The following is a 21,247-nucleotide window of genomic DNA, read 5'->3' as shown; positions in this document are numbered from 1 at the left end:
AAGGAGCAACATTTACCTTGCACTTAATTCTCATTTCAGTCTCCACAGAGCAATGCTAAGCTTTTCGTATGAAAGGACACCAAACCTCATACCTGTGGCTGACAAATTTCATTTTAAAATTGCATATTTGATTGCTAAATTCTGAAAATATTCAACACATATTTTGATTTGTTATACAAACAGTATTGCAAGTGGGATAAACTACTCTAAATTACAAATAACCATTTTATAAACATCCTGTGTACTTCTTTGTTCAGATTCTGCTTGTGTTCTTCTGTGTCATCTATGAGGAATTACCCAACTTACTTAGTTTCTGTAAAGAAATTACTCTGCTATGATTTGCATTTAGTCATTCTAAATTACTCTATTACTTCAGAGTTAACCCTTGTCTTCCTTCTCTGACTGCTCTTCTATTAGCTTGTTATCTTCCCCCACTTGATTTATGTCATTTATTTTTAATTTGTAATCTTATGGGAATGCATAATGTATTTTAAAGTTAAACAGTCCACTTCTGGTCTCTGTTAGAAATTAGAAGTAATAATTGCAACAATTTATATCCTTCTTCATGTGCAAATCTATTTCCTGAGTTTGGTTGAGAAAGCAATGGGTATGGGAACTCTCTAAAATTGTTACATTTTAAAGTATTTTAAACTTTTATATTTAATGGTTTGGGTGAGGATGAGAACAATGTCATATTTCTTAAATACTGGTTAAAATCACAAACGTTATCTCTAAGTTAGCCATGCCCATAATGCTGTGACATCATTCATTTTTGTCAACGAAATTGCTAATATTAATTAAAATACATACAATCAATCAGGAACATTAGCAATTCCTGACTTGAAATGAGATATAAAAGGAAAAACACTGATTTCAGGACATCATCAAGCTTTCTGTGTGTGTGTGGTGTGAGAAAATGAGAGGGGTGTCACTTGAAGCAGTTCCTACAAGCAGAAGGTACAACTCCAAGCTGTTCTCTTGTTTTCTCGAGGGCAGCTCACCTCTCCTCATGTTTTGCTGTTAACAGTAAATTCTCTTACTCTGGGCCTTGCTCAGACACTGTGGTCCTTGTGACAGCTTTGTGAGCATCTCCTGGTGCTGGGCTGTGGATTCTGCTTGGATTCATATCTCTTTTCAAGTTAAGAATAGTTAATGTTAATGATGGATAGTATATATTTTGATTAAAATTAGTCATTCCATATACAAATAAAAATGGGCAATGTTACAGCATTCTGGGTATTTAAAAAGACAAGACTGTTTCATTTGAAAATTTATTTTCATTTTTAAATGCATGCTTTTTAAAATAATTTGAAAGAGCTAACCTAAACCCCAAATTTCCACATACAGAAATATTTAAGGATTTACAGTAAAAATTTCTCTTTTTTTGTTTTTGAAATTGGTCAGACTATATTTCCATACCCATAACCCTTTCTTTTGGCTCTTGTGTAGGTATTTAGTTGAGAAATAAAGGTTTGTATGTAATTAGCTCTCACTGCATCAAACACACATATTTACACTGGTTTGTTTGGGTAGATGCAAAAGCTCTTGACCATTTGCCTGAGTGGAGTTTACCTTGAGAGAAAACAAAGGTTTAGATTAAATCAGTGTAATTTCTTATTGATGCTTACTTTAAGGTCTAAATGTATTTTTTGGGCTAACCATAACCTGATCCAAAACCACTTAACTTTGGAGAAATATAATTCTATATCCCAGTCTTGTATCCATATAGAATTCCACCAACTTTCTTTTTGTGCTGCTCTACAAGCTCTTCATATTCTATATTCAGGTTTACTGTCCATAGGCCAAGATGAGATACCAGTTTATCTGTGTTTGCCTTTTTTCATCAGTGTTTCTGTGGAATTGTTAATGAGGCAAAAATCACACTGGGGAGTAGAAATAAGTTTTAAAGAATCTTAGCTTAATTTTGCTTTATGGGAAAACCAGATGTCACAAAGCTTCTGCAGAGCAGGAACACAGTTTACCCAGTTTCCATATAAAACCTGTTTCTTAACTATGAAATTATCTTCATATGTATCATTCATATGACTCTGAGTGTCTACTTATCTTTAAATAAGTTCTGAAATATCTTGGAACAGAGAAGCTAAATTCACAGTGAATTGTTAGGGATTTTTTTTCAGTGATGGAGTTTAACTATAAATGGAAAATTATTCCTATCATAACTTGCTCTAAACCTAGGAAGGAAGGCAGCAGTGCTGAAAAGTGTCTGAACCTATTGCAGATTATCTGCAAGCTTTCTTTCCCCTGAGATGCTGAAGGCTATTTCTGTTCTTCTGTCCAAAGATAAATACTGTGAAGCACTTCTGGGTTCCTTGCTGTCCTTTTCTTTCTGAGCTGTCTATTCTTACTTGTCATCCAGTGGACAAAAAACATGTCTGGCTTTGCCTACTCATTTTTGGTCATTTCTATGAGGCAAGTGTGTGAATCTCCTCATATCCTCAACTGGAAATGCCAACAAAAAAGGATTGTTCACATTTCTTTATTTTCATAGAAAAATGGCATGGGGAAGATAACATCAAATCAGCTTGCATTCACAAGAAAAAAAATCTAGAAAACCAGGATCAGAACTGATATTAATACTTTTAGAAAAACTTCCCTAAACTCTGGACTTCCACACATGCAGGTGAATGCAGTCCTGGCACAGAGAGCTGGATGTTCCCCTTGCCTGGTGGAGGAGTGACATGAGCTGCTCCCAGCTGCTGCTGAGAGGAGTGACGTCAATGGAGATGATATCCCTGATCTAGAAATGCTGCCACCAGCCACAGAGTCCATTAAGATGTCTTTGTTGAAGCAGGAATCACATTATTAAATCTAGCTGTTCTGAAGCTAGCAAACTCAACTCAAGGCTATCATTGCTGTTTTTCCAAAGACGTTTTGTCACAGACATCTGCCAGCCAGCTGTGTAGACTTTCTGTCTGTGCTAATTTGTAAAGTATTGTTGCTGGCCTTCAGCATTCAGAGCCATCTCCTTTTGGACCCTTGATGGTCAAAAACTCTCTTCTTGGAAGTATTTTCTTCCTCTGGTTGAGTTGGTTACTTTTGTTTGGTTGCATTTGATTTATTAGTTTTGGCATGATCTTATTTTATTGGGCTTGTCTTGATTTTATAAGGATTCTTATAAATACATGAATGCTGACTAGTAGAGCAAGAAACTGACACTTCACTGACGATGCAGTGTTGCCCCACTGAAGAAAACATCCTGCAGGATTCTCCCTTGTCCACCAACCCTCTTTCAGTTTTGAAGTTCAGTCTCTTGCAGATGCTCTTATATTTCATAAATTTAATTGCTTTGTCCTCTTCTGGAGCTTCACCTGGAGGATTTGGCTGAAAGGCCAGGAAGAGGGATGCTGGCTGGGCAGGTGGTGGTGGTGCAGGACCTCTGCTTTGCCTGCTAACACTGCCCTCTCCTGGTTCTCCTCCTGTGGCCCGAGAGCTCAGGACCCTTGCAGGTGCCAGATAAGAAAAGGAGAACGATAACATTGTCTGTTTCTCCTGTTGTCTGCTCTCTCCCAGCTCCGTGGCGTCCCACCCTTCTGGTGGATGGCACCGTGCAATCTTTATGCTGGCCCAAGAAGGCACAAGGCAGCCGTGTCTCTGAGCCCTCCCAGGAAAGGGCCAGTGCTGGGGTGCTTTGCAGGCTGCTCTACCTGGGGCAGCCTGCATTGCTGGGATCTCACCAGGCTCACAGCCTCAGACTCAGAGGCAGTCCCTGAATCTCAGTCCCCTGGCTTTTCATATCCAGCACCACTCCTGTCTCAATCCACAGCCCGCTGTTCCTGAGCCATTATGGGTTACTGCTGAGCCCCCCCTTCTCCCCCAGAGCCCTACCCAAGCCCAGAGTGCTCCCCTCCCTCTCTTTTCCCCACTTCCCAGCTCATGTCACTCCACAGAGTGGGATCAGGTTGCCTTTGCATTGTGATTCTTGGCAGGAGCCCCTCTCGGATTCCTATGGCTGTTCTGTGAGTACAGCAGCCAGTAGGAACAAAGCACATAAGAGCACATTAAACTAACATTCAGCACGCAAAGCCCCAGTAATTTACTATATGCTACCCTGCCTAGTAAAGGGAACACTGTAGCACACTTGCCCTTTTAATTTCCTTTCTCACACTTTTGTCTACAGAAGCCTGCACCATAACTTCCTTAAAAAGCATTTTTATTTACTCCATAGTCGTTCTTAGGCTGTTTGTTTTTAAGCAGTGTTTCTTGCAGGAACAATCTGCTGTGCTTTGCTTGATACCATCACTAAACAGAGACATACTGTTGTATCTGATTAGAATTTTAATTGTAGAAATCTAACCTTTGCCACTGCATTGTGCTCTTACAGGGTAAAATGATCCCTGCTGTGCTGCTGCCTAATAGTTCTCTCTTTTTAAAACCTGCGTTGAGCAGTGTTACAGAAGTGCAAAACACAGATCAAGAAATTTGTACACTGATGAGCAGTCATCCCTTCAGGCATGAAAAATGCCAGTTTGACATTCTTTCCATGTCATGTATTAACATAGTAGCTTTCCAATAAAAATACTAATCAGTTAGGAATAAGAAATGTTACAGAACTGACAGATAATACTAATTTTTTTAAAGCCACACAAAATTTAAAAGATGGTTCAAATAAGATAAGATGGTTGTTCACAGTAACTCGAAGTGACAAAGAACTTTGGCTTCAGAAGCTGGAAATAAGCTTCAGAATCCATCTTAAGTGTATGTACCTGCTACATATATGCTTGTCTTACATTCATAGGGAATATACTTAATTAGAAGAAAATCTTATCACTAAATATATGAGGTTTTTTATATATAGTATAGGGCAGAGCTGTCTTCTAGAAAGCTTGTCCAGTCTATCTATCTGTCTGTCTGTCTATCTATCTATCTATCTATATCATTGACCTAGCAAAGGATGCTGCTTCTCCTTGTTCTCTGAGGTCCTTAGACCACTGTGAGTACAGAAATCCCTAAAATTCTTGCACAAATTACAGCCTTCCTTGGGATTTTGCAAGTTCACAGGCCAGCATGGACTTTATCAATTGCTGAGCAGCTAAACAGGTTACTGAAGGCAGATGTTTCCTGCTCTTTATTAAGACTCTGTGGGCCCCTAAATCTGGCAATGGCATTAGGCTCAAAGCTAAAAGCTGTGTTTGCATATGTTGTGTGACATGGTTTGGGACACCACTTGTTGGAGAAACTGTTTATAAACTGTAGACAGAGTGAATAATATAAAGTTTGAAATTCTGTCCCCCGTTCTGAGCCAATTATAGTGATCTGAAGAACGAATGACCCAACAGGAAATGCAGAGTTAGTAAACAGAAATTGTGTATGTTCCACTGCAACTGTGTGTAGTCATCTTCTGACTGAGTGAGCAAAGAGGGTTTCTGAAAATTAGTAATTCCTCGGGAAAAACAGAATTCTGGTTAACTCTGGGTGGATTATTTATAATTGTATGATATTCCTATTGATTTCGTATCAGGAATAATTCTCAAGTAATGACCTATTACTTGAAACATCCAACTGTTCATGAATAAAAGTCAAACTTGTCAAAGCAATACACTAACAAACTGCTGTATTGCTCCTGGAATATGGTTGCCTTCAGAAAAACATTCTACAGAGGACATTTTTCTTAGATTTATCATAGAACAATGTATTCAGGAGTAGTTAAAATCATGTGGACGTGGCCTTTACTGGGAAGGTCACAAACCTGGTCCTGTAGAATGAAGAACAAAGAGGATGGAGGGCATTTGGTTCCAGGTGAGGGAGTCACCAAGGGAAGACTGGGGTGCTGGAAGTGCCCAGCACGTGTCACCTCTGTCAGCTCCCTTCCTAAAGTGGTGCTGTAGCCGAGGCTGCTGGGCAGGGCTGTCACACAGTGGACACATTTCAGAGCAGGGGCTGAGCTGTCTCTGTGTGTTCTTGCAGCTGCACGACGAGCTGGAGAAGGGCGAGAGGGAGAGCGTGGAGCTGCAGGAGTTCGCCAACGCCATCCTGCAGCAGATCGCGGATCACTGCCCCGACATCCTGGAGCAGGTCGTCAACGCCCTGGAGGAGTCCTCCTGACCTCGGCCACCCGTCCACAGAGCAGCACACCAGTGGCCAAGCCCAGTCAGTCCACGGAGCCATGGGAGTGGAGAGCAATGTGAAAGACAGAACGTGGAATGGAAACTTCCGGTGCACCTTCGACAAAGAAAACAAAGGCAAAAAAAAGAAAAAAACCCTTCTAAAAACTACGTGCTCTCTAGGTTCTTCCAGTCTGTGATTAATCAGCAGTTTTTGTATTCATCTTCTCACTGCCTTTCTACTTTAGAATCCAATTCCCCGTTGACTTTGTTGGTGGTGACTTATGGATACAGCTAAGCAGAGCTCTTCCAAGTCTACTGAGCAAAGAAGAGGGGATCCACTGAACACAAGCAGCTCTAGTTCTCCATGAGGTTGCAGAAGAGTAGCCCTCGCCTTCCATTAATATATTGCTTTCTCCTTCTTATCTTCTTTCCTTCTTCCTGTTTTTATTTTCATGAAAGTTGGACGCCTGAATTTCATAGTGCTAAAACCAAACCTGAGTGTGCTCTGATTATGGCTCATGGCTGGCCAGCATCAGCTAGCTCAGGTCTTGCTGCCTGTCTCAATGCTTCTTATTTTCTTAAATAACAGAGTGAGGAAAGGAAAGTTTCCCTCCTTGCTCCTGTTAGTCATTTCATCTAGCAGCTGAGAAAAAAGGTAGGCATACTGGTACTTTCTGTTTACTTAACTTAGGCTTTTATTGTTCACTGGACTGACTCTGAAGTGCTAGGTGGGACATTTTTTGAGGTAACTGTTTTCATCTGTGGATTTTTGGGGGGTCTTAGATGAAGTTTCTCATCATAGGTCTGTGTCTCCTAAGTTCTTACATTATAGAGAGCTCTCTTCCTTCAAGCAGGTGTGGTCAACAGGTCAGTTCCCAGCTTTAACTTGTAGAGTTTGTTCAGTTTTTCAGGCCATAACTTTGTGAGCACTAGCTGTCATCAGAATAGTCTTAGGTGTTCTGTAAATGAGAAATTTGCATAATTTAGCTTAAAAGTATAATTTAAAAGCTAAGTTAGGTAAATCAGTAGCATAGTTCGTACTATAATTATAATTTAATTTATTTTGGTTTAGCTTACATTGACGTGGAATGAGTTTTGAGTTCAGAGCAATAACCCTTGTGAAGAGGAGCATCTCTGCTGGAGTTGGCACCCAGCTGAGTAGATAGGTATAAAATCACAGCTTTACTTAAACCAGTGCAATTCTTCTGTGTATATGAGAGGCCTTAGTGTTATTCCCATCCACCTTCAATGCTCATTACAGCTCCTGCTGATAGGAAATACAACCTGAAATCCCAGGTCAGTTTGTCATTGTGGTAGCAAGTCAGAAATCCTATTTTATGAGTAGGACTTGGGTGTTCATTCTTGGACTATGCATTAATGGGGAGACACATTTTTTCCTGGCTGCCAGTGGTTATGTGTGTCTGGGGGCATCTGCAGGACAGAACCTTGTAGCACGTCCCCATGTGCTCCTTAGAGGAGCTGCTCCCTTTGGCTGGCTCATATTACTTCAGAAAGCAAGGGGAAGGCAAAAGGAGACCAAATAGCAACACAGCAGTGGAAGAAATCTTGGTTTTCTAGTCACTAGCTAATTATGAATCCTCTCAGTAAACCTCCCATCCAGAGCCTGCAGTTTAATTCCATATGGCTTACTACATTTTGAGCTTAATCACTAAGCTGTTACACTAAGGAAAATGTTCCAGGCCCTTTCAAAAAAACTGCACTTTTTACATCTCTCAGATGCACAGCACAGCTCACTCTCTCGGTCTTTCACACCTTGTTTTTATCTTTAGAAGTGATTAATTGCTTCCAACAAGAAAGGAGATCAGCAAAAGTTTGAGTAAGGGAAGATGTACCCTGTAGCTTTTTCCAAACAAGCACTGAAAATTGGGCAAAACTGTAGCCTCATGTACCTTTAGACTCTACTGAAAACTCACTGATTTGAAATAAATCCCATCCCCATTGATTCCACTGTAATAATTCAGCAGAAGGTGCTGCATTACAGCCAGGGTGTCTAGGAAGAAGTAAGTCTCAAAAGAAGAGGCAAATCACTCCTTTTCCAGCTTTGGAATTACCAGTACTTTGCGAATCAGGAGAACTAGCTTTAAGCAATTCCAAGTAATAGCAGCCTGTGTCTGAAGCTTTTTTTTTGTGTCATGTGTGAGGAGAGTAATGGGAACCTGAATGTGTGGAAGGGGGGAATGCCGGAAGGCCAGCAGACAGTGACTGTACACACTGCTGGGCCGTGCCTCATCCCAGAACCACCCCTTTGCTCCCATTATTTGAGTCAGCACGTTTCGATAGGAGCTGTTGTTTTGAAATCTTTCCCCTTGCTTTTTCTTCATCACCCCTAATTACTCACTCAAGGAATTTAATGCCGCCTGTAAAAGCATCAGAGCCATCAGCCCAGCATCATCGGCCACCACTGCCACCCCTCCTGCCTCTCTCATTAACTTATATGGTCAAATCTCCAGCTGCCCTGGTTCCCTGCTGTAAAACAATCCTTCCTCTGTGAGAAGCTGTGGAATTTCCCTTATCGATGGTTCAAATGACTCCTGCTTGTAAACCTCTTACTGAGATGTTCCTTGATAGCGTTTCTGCTGGAGGCAGGGGCAGGGGGAGGGGATGGGAGCCCGGGGCCATCACTTCAGGCTGTTATTTCAGTTCCCTGACTTTACACATCACAGGGAAGTGCTGCTGCTTCTTCAGCATCTCTAACTTGGCTTGTGGCTGCACTTCTATAGTTGAAAGTGCCCCGGCCAAAGGCCTGGTGCTGTCCTGGCAGTGTGTGCAGGATCTGTGCATTGACAGCCAGGTGAAGCTCACTGTTTACACATCTCCCCGTCTCTTCCCAGGGAGGATTTGTCAAGCCTGGCTGGTTTTCACGCTGGCCATTTGGTCCTTTATCTGCCAGCCACACACCTGCTGTTCCTTCCATCTGAATTGTTGGGCCCTGGTGATTTTTCTCGTTAACCACTGTTATCTCCTAGGTCTTGTAGGCTTCCCATCTTAAAGATTGATCTTAGACCTCTGTAAAGTGCTTTCAGGGAGGGAGCAGATCTCATTTAGGAACAGTCTTGATCCAACTTGATCTCCAGTAACTGTTTCAGGTAATCTCTCTGATCCTGTGTCGACAGAGATCCTGTGGTGAATAGCTTGAGGAACTTGGGGGTTTGGGAGGTGCTTCTGGCCACGATTTAATGCTGAACGTGACCACTGAAAGCTTTTTGTTTTCACTCGTATGGAGTACCACACCATTGGCCTTAAGGCAACAAAGGGATTTTATTCTCATAACCCATCTTGGAATTGCATCTGAGGCACATGCCAAGTGTGGCATACCCTGCAGAGCTCATCCAGTTGCCTAACCCACCGCTGCTCTTTTAAATCTGACTCCCAAGTGTCAGCAGCCAGGCAGATGCAGACAGTTTCCTACCCCAGTGGTCTTGCAGTGCAGCAGCTCTAGGAAATCAGGGCCCCTTCCCAGAGACCCTGGGGAAATTTGCTTTTTCTTCTCCTGTTGAATGAAGTTCCATTTGCTACAAGAGCTGTGAAAGTTTTAACCGCTTTAATATTACTTTTTTTTCTTCCGAGCTGTCATTTGTAGAGAAGCTGAGGGATGTAAGGACTCAAGGAGCTTTTGTAGAAAATTAAGTAGGTGATTTTGGCAGGGTTTGGGCTAAAAAATAACTGAAGCCTGAAGCCCATGTACACTGTAAAAGCTGACACTGCAACTACACTTGTTCATTGATATCCACAAGTCCAAGTCCATATTTTCCTCTGAATCCAACCTCATGTAAAACACTAAAAGGACATAACACTAGAATTGCAGGGTGAGAACATGAGCACTGTTTGCCATTGGAAGAAGAATTATCTGGCATGCTCCCAGACGAAGCTCTAAGCTTCTCTAAGTATCCTCTCTCGTTTTGACTGCCTTTAACCAGCTTTGACTCCAGAAAATGCCAAACCCTCTTTGGAGTATCCAGTTTTTGCCAAGTCCTGGGGACAGAAGGTGACGGTCCGACGTGACGGCGGAACCGCGTGTGCCGTTTCTCCTTGCACGGCTGGAATATCCCTTCTCTAGAAAACCTCCTGGTACTTCAGGGCTCTGAAATTTGCACAAGGGGGCATAAATGTCAAAAATCTTGTAGAGATAACCCTGGTTTTTGAATCAAAGGGGCATCTCTTTTCATTTGCCCTGTAATTCCCACCCGTTCTGCTGCTAGTGCTCAATTTGTTGGGAAATTTTTACATCTGATGAGGCTTGACAGGGTTGAGTCCCCACTCCTGTACTAATTGCCAATCGCTGCCACTGCAGGGGTCTTTACAAAGGATGTAGAGTCGTGCACTGATACCATTTTAAAGCAAAAATGTCACTGCATACGTAACGTGTGTATCCCTCAACAACTCCAGTGAAAACTAAAGGGAAAGAGTACAATCGAGGCATCTGATCCTGAAAGGAAACCTCTCCTCAGCTCAACGCCTGCACTGGAAGAGGGACCTGGAGAGGCTGTGGATAACCAACACTGCCCCAGCGGGGTGGGAGGGCTGGGCACGGGGCATCAGGGGCATCGTGCCTGGCAAGGCCAACTCTGCTGACCCCTCTCATCTGCGTGGTGAGGAAGAGGAGTGTCAGGGGTTTTTTAAAAACAAAGTTATGTTTTTAATTGTTTTTTCCACATAAATGGAAGGAACCTTACGCAACAGCAGATCCTTCTGAACAAAATGGCTGTGTCCGCTGACTATTTTTAAAACTTAAAAAGAGAAAAACTGTTTCAAAACTTTTTAGTGTCAAAAGCATAAACTCAGAAATCCTGACTTTTTCCAGTGTGTGTGGTGAGTGCTGTAACCCTGTCATCAGTATCTCCCCTGACTTTTTCAGGGGTGTTTTTTTCCTGTTTTGTTTTCTGCTTGTCGATATTGTCTGTGTGGTCCTAAGGCTGGGGCAGTTACCAACAATGTGTGTCTGTTGTCGGATTGAAAAAAAAAAGATAGTAGTAGAACCGAAAAAGATGTGTTTTAAAAATATATAAAAACAAATTTCATTAAAAGGAATTCAAGTAAAGAAGCAACAAAGCCGTGACTCCTCCTCTCGGGATTGTACAGAAAAGAATTTGTGGGCTTATAATTATAACCAGTTGCCTTTCACAGGCTTTTGAGGTCCAAGGCAGCTTGGCCTCTTAGGAAATGTTACAAACCCTGTATAAATTCCTGCTTTCCCAGGTTTATACTGTACACGTGTAAGACAGAAATGGGCAGAATGAAACAGTATTTTGGAAGTCAATCTTTTCTGGTAGCAGTTATCAACAGCAGGTGTCCCCTAAGATGAGAACCACTGATGTGAATGGGCCCAATACTTTGGCCCAATTTTCTGTTTTCTCCATCCCACCCCTTGATGCCAGGGACACAAGCAAGTGCAGATCAGCTAGTGCAGGTAGTTGTGTGTAGCTTCATTATCAAAGTTGTATTTCCTTGCCTCTGGTGTTGGTCACGTACCCAAGCATGTTATGAGGCAGGAAAGGACCAGCAGCCACTTTCTGCTCTGGTTGCATCAGAGACTTGAATTGCTTGAAAGGAGCAACAGGAGGCTAAACTGGCATGTAAGGTTAACAAAAAGAACCCTGACAAATCACTTTACCTATGAATATAGCTAAAGAATTGCATTAAGTGAATGTATTTTTATTATCAGACTTAACCATATGCTGTTTGTCCCCATTTTGCAAGCTTAGTTCAGATCTTGAAAATCAAGTCAATGTGGTTTGCTTTTAAGTAGAGATTCCCATTAGGCTCTTGGTGCTTTGGTAGGGCTTTTTGTTCAAAACATTGGTTTCTTTCACTTGGAAACTCGCAAAAAATTGATCTATTGGTCACATATACCATTATTTGTAACAAAATGTGGTTATCTTAAAAAACAAATTCGAAGTCAAATTTTAAAAGTAGACACTGTTCCTTTTATCTGCCCCATCTTCCCAGCTCTCTGTGGACAAGGCCAAGTCCTCCCTTGCTCCCTGCCCAGGGGTGGCCACATTTGGTCCCTCATTAACACTCATTACAGTATAACTGGGGATGCTTTAGTGTAAGATGCCTTTATTTGTTCAGATGCTGGAGGAGGATGAATCCAATGGGACCACAAACAGGGGAATAACTTCTGTGCTAGCCCAACATGCTGCTCCAAGCCCACTAAAACAGTATATTGCCGTTTCCTTCCAAGGCAGTGAATGAGGAGAGCTGCACACCGAGTTCACAAATCATCTGTGGAATTGAATTCTCTGGGATCCTCCATCCGCTCCACAGGCACAGATCCCTCATTTGCTTTGGAAGAGACGTGTTGCACTTTAGTGAAGGGGGAGGCAGGCTTTAGGGATGGGATCTAGTGTACTTGAATTCCTTTTGGAAATGACAGCAGCGGGAGACATTGGTGTCCGTGATGCAAGTGCACACGCTGCCTTCAACTTGTATGTGTTTTATTGCTGGAGTCATGTTACTGACAGGATAATGAAATTGCAAAGAAAATGTGTTATATTCAACTTTGCCTTGATAATATAAACACTTTGTTCATTTTTTTTTTCTTCTTTTTTTATTCACAGACTAAGTTCATCAGGAAATTATAAAATTATTTAAAAATTCTGTGCCGTGTCTTTATTTCAGTGTATGTTGCTTGGTGTCCTCTTCTGCAGGCCCAGGAGGGGAGGGCAGGTTGGAGGGCTGGGTGGCTGCAGGGCTGTTCCCTGAGACCAGGCTTGAGGTCCCAGTTGTTGCCCATCAGTGCCAGTGGATCAAGGCTGCTGGGGTTTGGCTGCACCACGTGCCTGGCAATGCTCATGGACACAGCTGGGGCTGCCTGCAAGGTGAAGGTGAGGGACTGGCAAGCACAGGGCTGTCCCAGGTACCTTGGACCTCACAGGTCAGGTGAGTGGAGATAAAACAGCTGCTGTCACAGTCAGCTGTCCCCTTTGTCTCTCCTGCCTGTTTTCCAAGTCAGTGACTTAAAAGTTGCTAATGGGTGACTGAACTCCAGATGTGCTTCTCGTGTTGAGTCAGTGTTGGGATCACATCTTCCAGAGCAACGTGCCTGGAAAGCCTTGCTGTGGAAAGGCCAGCCAGGCTGTCCTATTGAACGTGTTCCTGGTGAAACCTGGATGTGGGTCCTGTCCCTCAGGAGCAGAGGAGGGTCAGGAGGCTCTGTGATGTAGGGTGAGCTGTGCTCCTGCAGTGCTGGCAGAAATGGGCTCTACCCAGTGTCCAGTCTCCAGACGAGTGTTGATGACATGGGAAATTGCCTGAGTAATGTCACTATAAAAATCTCAGTTTTCTGCTGTTTTTGACTGTTCTAAAGAGAATAGCATTGCAACACTGGGTCCCACTGGTAGAACAATGTCCATGCTAAACACGCTCCACCAGATCCTCCACAGCTATCCTAAATTCCTGACAGCACAGACCTCCCCAGGTTGGGACACTTTGTAACCAATGTCTTTCTCATTTTGTCTGTCTCTACAGCCAGTTTTTCTCTGGGCTCTCTTGCTGGCCTTGTCCCTTCTGCTTGACCTCGATTCATCATTTCATGAGGCTCTCGAGGTCGTGACTTGTTTCAGTACAAGTGACTACATGTGCAACCAGAACAGGCGTCCTGATCTCAGTGCCTGGGCTTTCCCTTCCCTTTGCTGATGGGATTTCAATCACTCGGGCTTCAATCAGGCATGTAAAGCAGTGTGTGGAGAAAGGATGCGTGGGGATTAAGGGTCTCAGGAGCTTTGAAAGGAAGAGTCCATCAGCCCTTTGGTTCCCAGTCTGGTTTATGTTCGCTCAGACATCTTTGGCAGAGAAGAGAATTCGTGAATCCTGTCAGGCCAGGGTGTGCCTGGCTTCTGCAGCACAGTCCAGATCAGCTGAATGAGACCACATGCCACATAAATTTAACCAGTTACTGCACAACAGGGTACCCATCAGTCTGATAATGGCACAAACACCACCTCTGAAGGACTTGTCCTTTCTAAAGGAGTAGTGAAAGGTCAGGAGTCCGGGGACAGCACATCTGCAGGGAGAGCAGCACATCTGCTGAGATGGGAGAGCTGAGCTGAGCTCTGCAGCCCACGCTGGCTCTGCTGCTCCGTGAGTTGCAGGGCCGTGTCCCGGCAGGCTGACTCATGTTTTGGATGGCCCATAACAATAACACTGTTCGTGCTGAAAAGAGAAGATGCCAAACGCCTTTTGTGTGTTATCGGGTTACATTTTATGCATTGTGCAGTAAAACACGAGGCATCTGAACAGAATTGTCTGTGTTGACTGCAGCTACTGTGACACTGAACAGGCAAAGCAGCAGTGGAAACAGCAAATGGTCAGCCTTGGGATCAAGCACACTTCGATTTGAAACATTTTCTTTTGCAGATAGGTTCGTCGGGGTGTGCACAGCCCCTGTGTTGCCGAGGCTCCTGATTAAGCATGGGCCTTCTGCAGTGCTCTAGCCATGGTGACTTGGGAAAACCTGCTTTTCTAAATCACACCAGTCAGGGAAACTGCTGAAACCGTATCTGCAATCCACTGGGAGAAGCTGCATATTTAGGATCTCCTATTTCTAACAGGATTTGCTGCGCTTATGCTGCAGATGTCTTTTGCTTGTGTGGATTGAAGCAGTAGGAGTGCATCAGCCAGCCCAAAGACCACCAGATTACCCCAAAACACTAATTAAAGCCAATTGCCCATGCTAATGATCTGCGTGTGACTAGTGACCTTTAGACTGGGATTTTGAGACATCAAGTAGGTCTTCTCACTGGGCTTCAGGATGTTTAGAAATCTCAGGCAAATAGCCAGAGTCCTCTTTCTTTAATGTCTTTAAAAACCCTCAAACTCAAGTAGGGCATATGACCTGGGAAACAAAATGTTTTGTAGGTGGATATACTGAAATTGGGTGCAAACAACTTTTTGTATATCAAGCAAACAGAGCCATCCACCTTGTGTTGGGAGACCTTATTTCAGAATATCCTGGTGATGTATTGTAACATGTAAGTGGAACAGCTGGGACCAGCTTGGGTGTAGCTGGGGGGTTACAGCAAGTGATTCTCAGGGCGTGGGCTTTAAGTCCATCTGGTTTTAAGTACATGACCAGTAGCTTTTCCCAATGTTTACAATTGCAAACATTAAAAGTGTTCTGGAAGGTTGGCTAAGAAGTTAAATATTTAGGCCCAGGTACTGCAGCCCATTTGTGTGAAGCTGTCACTTACTTCAGTGGGAATTCAGCTCCCAGAATGTCTATGGACACAAATCTTGTGACAAGGCAAGTTAATAAAACCTTTGCCTTCTTTATGTATTGCTAAAAAGGATGGGTGGCTGCTGTAGCTCAAAACCCATCCTAGAAGGATTTTCGTTCAGCTTGAGTAAACCCTTCATTTTCTGTAAGGGCACACCATTTTGGGGAACCACAAGTCTTGGAATGTATATGAACGCTTGTAACCTTTCTTATATAATGCACAGAAGCTACTTTTAGCTCTAAGCAGTGTATCCTCTTGTAGCCCAAAGCCCTGAAGTGCACGTATGCATATATGTGTCTGTGCCCTTCTGTGTGATCATACATAAATATACTGTGAGAGCTGCCCACTGGAAACCAAGGTCTGGAAATCAGAAAATCTAAATGACTTCATGCCTAATATGTCCATGATGCAATTTTCAGTGAGGTATTTTTTTTTTTGTCAGATGCTTCCTTCATTATGTGTGCAGGATTAATTGATTTCTTTGAATTGGTAGTTTTACAAACCCTATCACTGCTGCCATCCAAGACCACCAGTTCTCTGTCACAAGCCTCTCATTACTTTGGTTCTTTAAATTGTCTCTCTTGCTAGTGGTAGCTTAGACATTAGGAGGGCTGCTCCTGTTTTTGCTGTTGCTCCCTGGGCATTCCAGCACTTTCCCATGCCCATATCTCTGACCTGTAATTGCCTCCACTTATTTCTGGTGGGTTTTATAATCCAACTCTTCACCTAGCAAAGAAGAGTTCTGTTTCTTCAGCCACAGAGCTGAGCATTAACTGTGATCAGACACCATAGACTGCCTGAGGCTTGTCAGGAACTCAAAGACTTGGAGATATGATTTGACATTAAAGTGGAGGTAAATGGATGTTCTTCCTCTGTTCTTCCTTATTGTGAACAAAGCACATTGACTTTCCCAGCCAGGTCATTCCAGGCAGCAACACAATCTTTTCCCAAAGTCCCATATGAAATATTTGAGACTGCCTGACAGCTGAAGTGACTGACATGTCATAGAAGGGGCATATGTTTGCAGACACTTGTAGGCTGCAGTTGCAAAGAGCTCCAAAATGCTGCATCAGATACTCAGTGACTGGAGAATGTTCAATACATGCACGTGGGATTTAAAGACTGAGTGCAAAGTGCAGAAGGAGGTAAATTTAATTTCAGCATCTCATTTTTTTAGTTCCCACATGACTTCAAGCAGCAGTTCATGCCATTAATCTATGATTTAATTAACTTAGCATTAATAGTTATAATGAGCATGGTGGTGGTAGTCATCAAAGTTTGAGAAAGCTCCTTCTATGGATATTTTGAACTGTTGCCACTTTTGCTGATATCCTTCATTATAAAGTAGCATACTTTGGATTCAGGTATGTTTTCCCAATCCAAGTGGTGACTGTGTAAGGTGGTTTTCAGAGAGCCAGGGCTGAGCAGCAGGAGCAGCCAGGGAACTTCCAGAGGCTCATGGCACCCACCAAAGCCAGGGAGGTTCAGCTGCAGCACAGCATCACAGATGAGTGTCTGCACTGCTGCTCTCTCACCCACTCTGACACCCGAGTGACTCCTTCTTGATAATTTTGACTCTACATAGGAGTTTACTTGGGGACCTACTCTGTTGTGTATAAATCCATGAGAATGACACTTGTACATTATATCCTCTTCTCCCTTTTCGTATTTTGTTTAAGCATTTTTAGCAGAATGCAGCTGAAGCTGTAACCAAGCTCTTAACAAGTTTGTGCACAGCTTGGCTCTGCTCCCAAGGTGCCTCTTTGCTGCACCAGGCACAACTGGTGGATATTCCTGTCTTTAAAGATGTAAAGTAAGCCAGGATGAGTGGGAATTCCTGCTGGTATCTCAATTGTCTGCATCAGAGGAGGCCCTACAACAGGGTTTTGTATGGAAAACCCAGAATATCCAGTGAGGATGATGTATGACCATGGCAAGGTCTTTCTGCTGCTCAGCAAGGCTGGAGAGGGCAATGGTAGCTGGCAGCCACTGTGTCAGCTGCCATCCTTGCCTGAGATTTGTGTGGGGCTAGGAGCACACTGCCTGCCACTTGCCAGGGCTCAGCTCACTTGCAGCAGTCCGTTCAGCAGCAGTAACTCCATGACTCCCATTGTCTCCTCAGATGACAAACCAGCAAAAAGCTTTGAGGCAGTAGTGCCCAAGTTCTCAGCTCTGCCAGCTTTCTGCACGTCTCAGAAAGCAGCACCCACTTCTGTTACCTTCATTTTTTAATCCAAAGTGGTTGCAAAGTTTTAATACAAAGTGGTTTGCTGGTTACTTTGGACAGCCTTCAGATATCTGGCAGGCATGGCAAACACAAGAACTGCTACCCCAAAGCATTTGGTGCTGCTGCTCCTTCAGGAGGAGGTGGGAACAAGTTGGTGTCTCCTGCAAACTCCCTTGTGACCATTTCTAGTACAATACTGTAAGATGACTCTTTTTCCTGCCCCAGTGATATGGAGAAGTGTGGAACACTGTCTTGAGGACAGATCAAGACAATAAAAAACTCTTTCCCCTTGGGCATTCAAAACCCTGTATTGCTGCAGTGATATTGGACACCACAGATTGAGCTTCCTACCAGTGCCCTCTGAAGGATCCTCTCCTGTTAGTTTGGCAGCAACATGACACCTTGCATCCAAATTAGATCCCTCACTAGGAAATGAAAAGACTGGGATTTGTCACTAAAATATAATGCAAGTTCACATCTTCCATCAGGATGTGCACAGCCATCCCTGGTGCAGCAGGGAGGGATTGATATTTGTCACCCCTGGTTCCTCATGGACCTGAGGAGGGTTTGGCTGCTCACCCACCCACAAGCCTGGTGTGCCAGGGACAGGCAGCAGCTGCTGGTTTCAGACTGAACCTCAGAAACAAGCACTGTGCCAGGTGGTGGATGTTGGAGATGTGCTGCACCCAATGCAATGGCAGCCAGTGCAATGCAATTGCAATGCCATGGCAATGGCAGCCTTTGCAGTCTCCTCCCAGCAGCCCAAGCCAGGCACAGGAGCTTCAAGGTGCCAGGGAAAGGCTGCTCCTCACCCTTATGGTCGGAGGTTCTAATTTCCCCCATTAGTTAATGAAGTGATGACTCCTGACAACAGCAGCAGTGACAAAATGGTTCATGCTCATCTGTCAGAAGAGCAGATCAAAGCCACCTATGGAGCTGCAGACAAATATCACCAGGGATGACCCAGAGGCTTCCTCTGTGTGAGTGACAGGCAGGAGCCATGACTTCATTGTGAAACCAGCCCTGGATCCAGCAAAGTGACCCAGCCTAACGCTGAGCCAGAGCTTTGCTCTCAGCTCAGGAGTGACAGGGCTTCGGGAGGATGATGCCAGCTTTCCCTGGGTTTGTTTTTCTGCTGAGAGGCCTTGCTCAGCACAGCTCTGTTGCTCGTGCTCATCATTAGATGTGCAATCTCCAGATGAGATCTGGGCAGGTTCAGGCAGGATGGAGCCCCGGGGTTGTGTTGCTGTGGGTGTGCTGCAGCCCGGTGCTGTGCAGTGAAGGTGTCACACATCATTTGGGAAGACGTGTGGATGTGTGAGGAGTCAGTGACAGCCACCACTTCATGCCCAGCTTGGAGCCAAGCCTGGGCTGGTCCGGGCTGTCCAGGTGTCCTGAAGCACGCCCTCACTGCAGCACCAGCTCCATTAACTGCTGACACCTTCTCTACACAGAAGAGCTGAGGAAATAAAGGAAAATACAGAGCAAATCAGCCAAAGATGTGTCAGAGGCCAGCTCCCCCTGCTCTGTCAGCATGTACCAGCTGAATTCAGGCTTAAATGGAGCTCTGATGCCTGGGGGTTTAGGTGCCGTGTGCTTGGGAAGGTTCCCGTAACTCACAGACAATGAATGATGTGGTGCCCCCTAAAACCCAATTTTATATCCTCATGAAGGTTCACAAGAGGCAGATCTGGGCCCTCTGAACCTCACAAAAGCTTGTTGGCTCTCCATAGAGCTCTGTGCCCGACGTTATTCATGCTGCTATAAAAGGGATTATATACAAGCCATATCTTCAAGGGTGTCAAAACACAAGGTTACAAACTTCTATGACATTTAGTTCTTCCAAACACAGCCCCTGAAGCCCTGTGATGGAAAGGGGGTCCTCATCTGCATTTACCAAAAAAATAAACCCAAAAAAAGAATTCCAGCTCTCATTGCTGGAGGGAAATAAAGAAAAATGTAGCTTCAGTAAATGGTAAAGGCTCAGAAACAAGAATCCAATCCACAAAAAATGCCTGCCAGACTGAAAAACAAGATCTTAAGCACATGAGCAAATATGTTTTGAGGCATGAATCATGGTGTCTTCCCTTTTTGTCGGCTTCTTTGGGTTTGGGGATTTTTTTTGTTTTGGGTTTTTTGGGGAGTTTTTCTTTGGTTTTTTTGCAGGTGTGTATAATTACAGTCCCAGGATGTGATGAAACATTTAGTGATTTGGTGTAAGTTCAGATGCCACAAGTGGTGTTAGCATGTAGGTGCTGTGCACATCCTGGAAAATTCGTGTCTCAAGCTGAAAATTCAGAGTCATCACCTCAGGATGTCAACCACAGAAAATACAGAACACATACACAATTGCACTTAAATTACATGGGGGAATTCTGATGTCTTTAATTTTACCTTTACAAGAGTACATGACAGGATTCTGAGCTAGAACTCATTGGTTTCTACATCTCTAGTTTCTTGCATGTGTAAATACATACAAACACACACACACTTTTTCCATGAACAAGCCCTTGAGATGTGCCAAGGGCTGCTTGTGCCATGGGAGCATCAGTATCCCTGCACAGCCCTTTGTTTGGTGCCCGGGCCCCAGGACCATATTCATGACAACATCTGAGTGCCTCAGAAGAAAGCCATCAATTGCCATGTGGTTTCTTCCTTCTTTGTATCTTGTGACTGCACTTTGGTGCTTTGGTTATTATAGTTTCCATCTCTGCCTCCTTGGCGTGTTTTAGTGCTGGTGTTTGTGTAAGCCCATATATTACCCATGCTATATGTTTGTGTGTTTGTGTGTTTGTGTGTTTGTTTGTTTGTTTGTTTAGAAGCTACAGTGTCCAGGGATTATATTTATGTTCCCTTCAGCTCTCACTGAGAAGGTGAGACTATTAAGCAAAGGCATTTGCCATCAAAGGGCACTTTGGAGCCTACAAAACACAGTGGTTTTCATACAAAGGCTTTATTGTCACCAGATTGGTTTGCAGGAGGACGTCAGAGCAGCACAGGAGATGCAACTCCTCCAGGCTGTCCCTGGGATCTGTGGGACCCAGAAATAAAACCAGGAAATGTTCCATGGCTTCGCTAGCTGTAAATAGTGCCTGTCCCCAGGCTGTGTGACATCCCTCCCAGGCAGCAGCGGCAGTCACACGCCTGGCAGACACACATGATATCACAGATCTCATCTCCCTGACCCTCCCTCTGCAGCCCCACAGTCCTAACACCTCCTAACACTGTGCTGTTCTGCACAGAGATGTTCACAACTCACCCAGCCTCTGCCCACTGCCTCAGCTGCCTGGTGGCACTGGTGGCACTGGTGGCACTGGTGGCACTGGTGGCAATGGTGGCAACTGGTGGCAGGGTGGCACTGGTCGCGCCCTCCTGGCTTGGTGTTTCAGCACATTTCATTTCCTTCCCTTCCACCTGCCAGGCCACAGAGAATGTGCCACCCTCCCCAGCAGCCAGCTGTGTCACCTGTGTGTCCCCAGGGCCACCAGGGCGTCAGGCTGGCCCCGCAGCCGGGAGTGCCCAAGCCAGCAGGGACGCAGAGGCACCAAGCAAGCCCAGGGAGTGGCTCTCACCCCAGGTTTGGGGTTTGTGGAGTTCTGCCCTCCATTCCCACCTGCTGAGGTGCCTGTGGGGCCAGGCAGGGAGAGGCTGGACCCTCTTTGCCCATCCCGTGCCTCTCTTCCCTAGCACGACCCCACACATCTCTGTGCTCCATG

General features: G+C 44.3%; 1 protein-coding gene across 8 annotated transcripts in view; it reads left to right on the top strand.

Annotated features, from left to right (window-relative positions):
- ERC1 (ELKS/RAB6-interacting/CAST family member 1) overlaps nt 1-12,686 on the top strand; it is a 275,197-nt gene extending 262,511 nt beyond the window's left edge. For all 8 annotated transcript variants that reach the window (XM_088164633.1, XM_014869999.2, XM_088164632.1 and 5 more), the window contains one exon: nt 5,926-12,686. In XM_088164633.1, coding sequence (XP_088020759.1) covers nt 5,926-6,063 — 138 coding nt within the window. In that variant the 3' untranslated portion in view covers nt 6,064-12,686. The remainder of the gene's footprint in view (nt 1-5,925) is intronic.
- The last annotated feature ends 8,561 nt before the right edge of the window (nt 12,687-21,247 follow it).

Source organism: Sturnus vulgaris, chromosome 5 (assembly GCF_052056855.1).
Source record: "Sturnus vulgaris isolate bStuVul1 chromosome 5, bStuVul1.hap1, whole genome shotgun sequence".
NCBI classification, from domain to species: Eukaryota; Metazoa; Chordata; class Aves; order Passeriformes; family Sturnidae; genus Sturnus; species Sturnus vulgaris.
The sequence above is the reverse complement of the archived record's forward strand: the minus strand, read 5'-3'. Positions and strand labels throughout refer to the sequence as shown.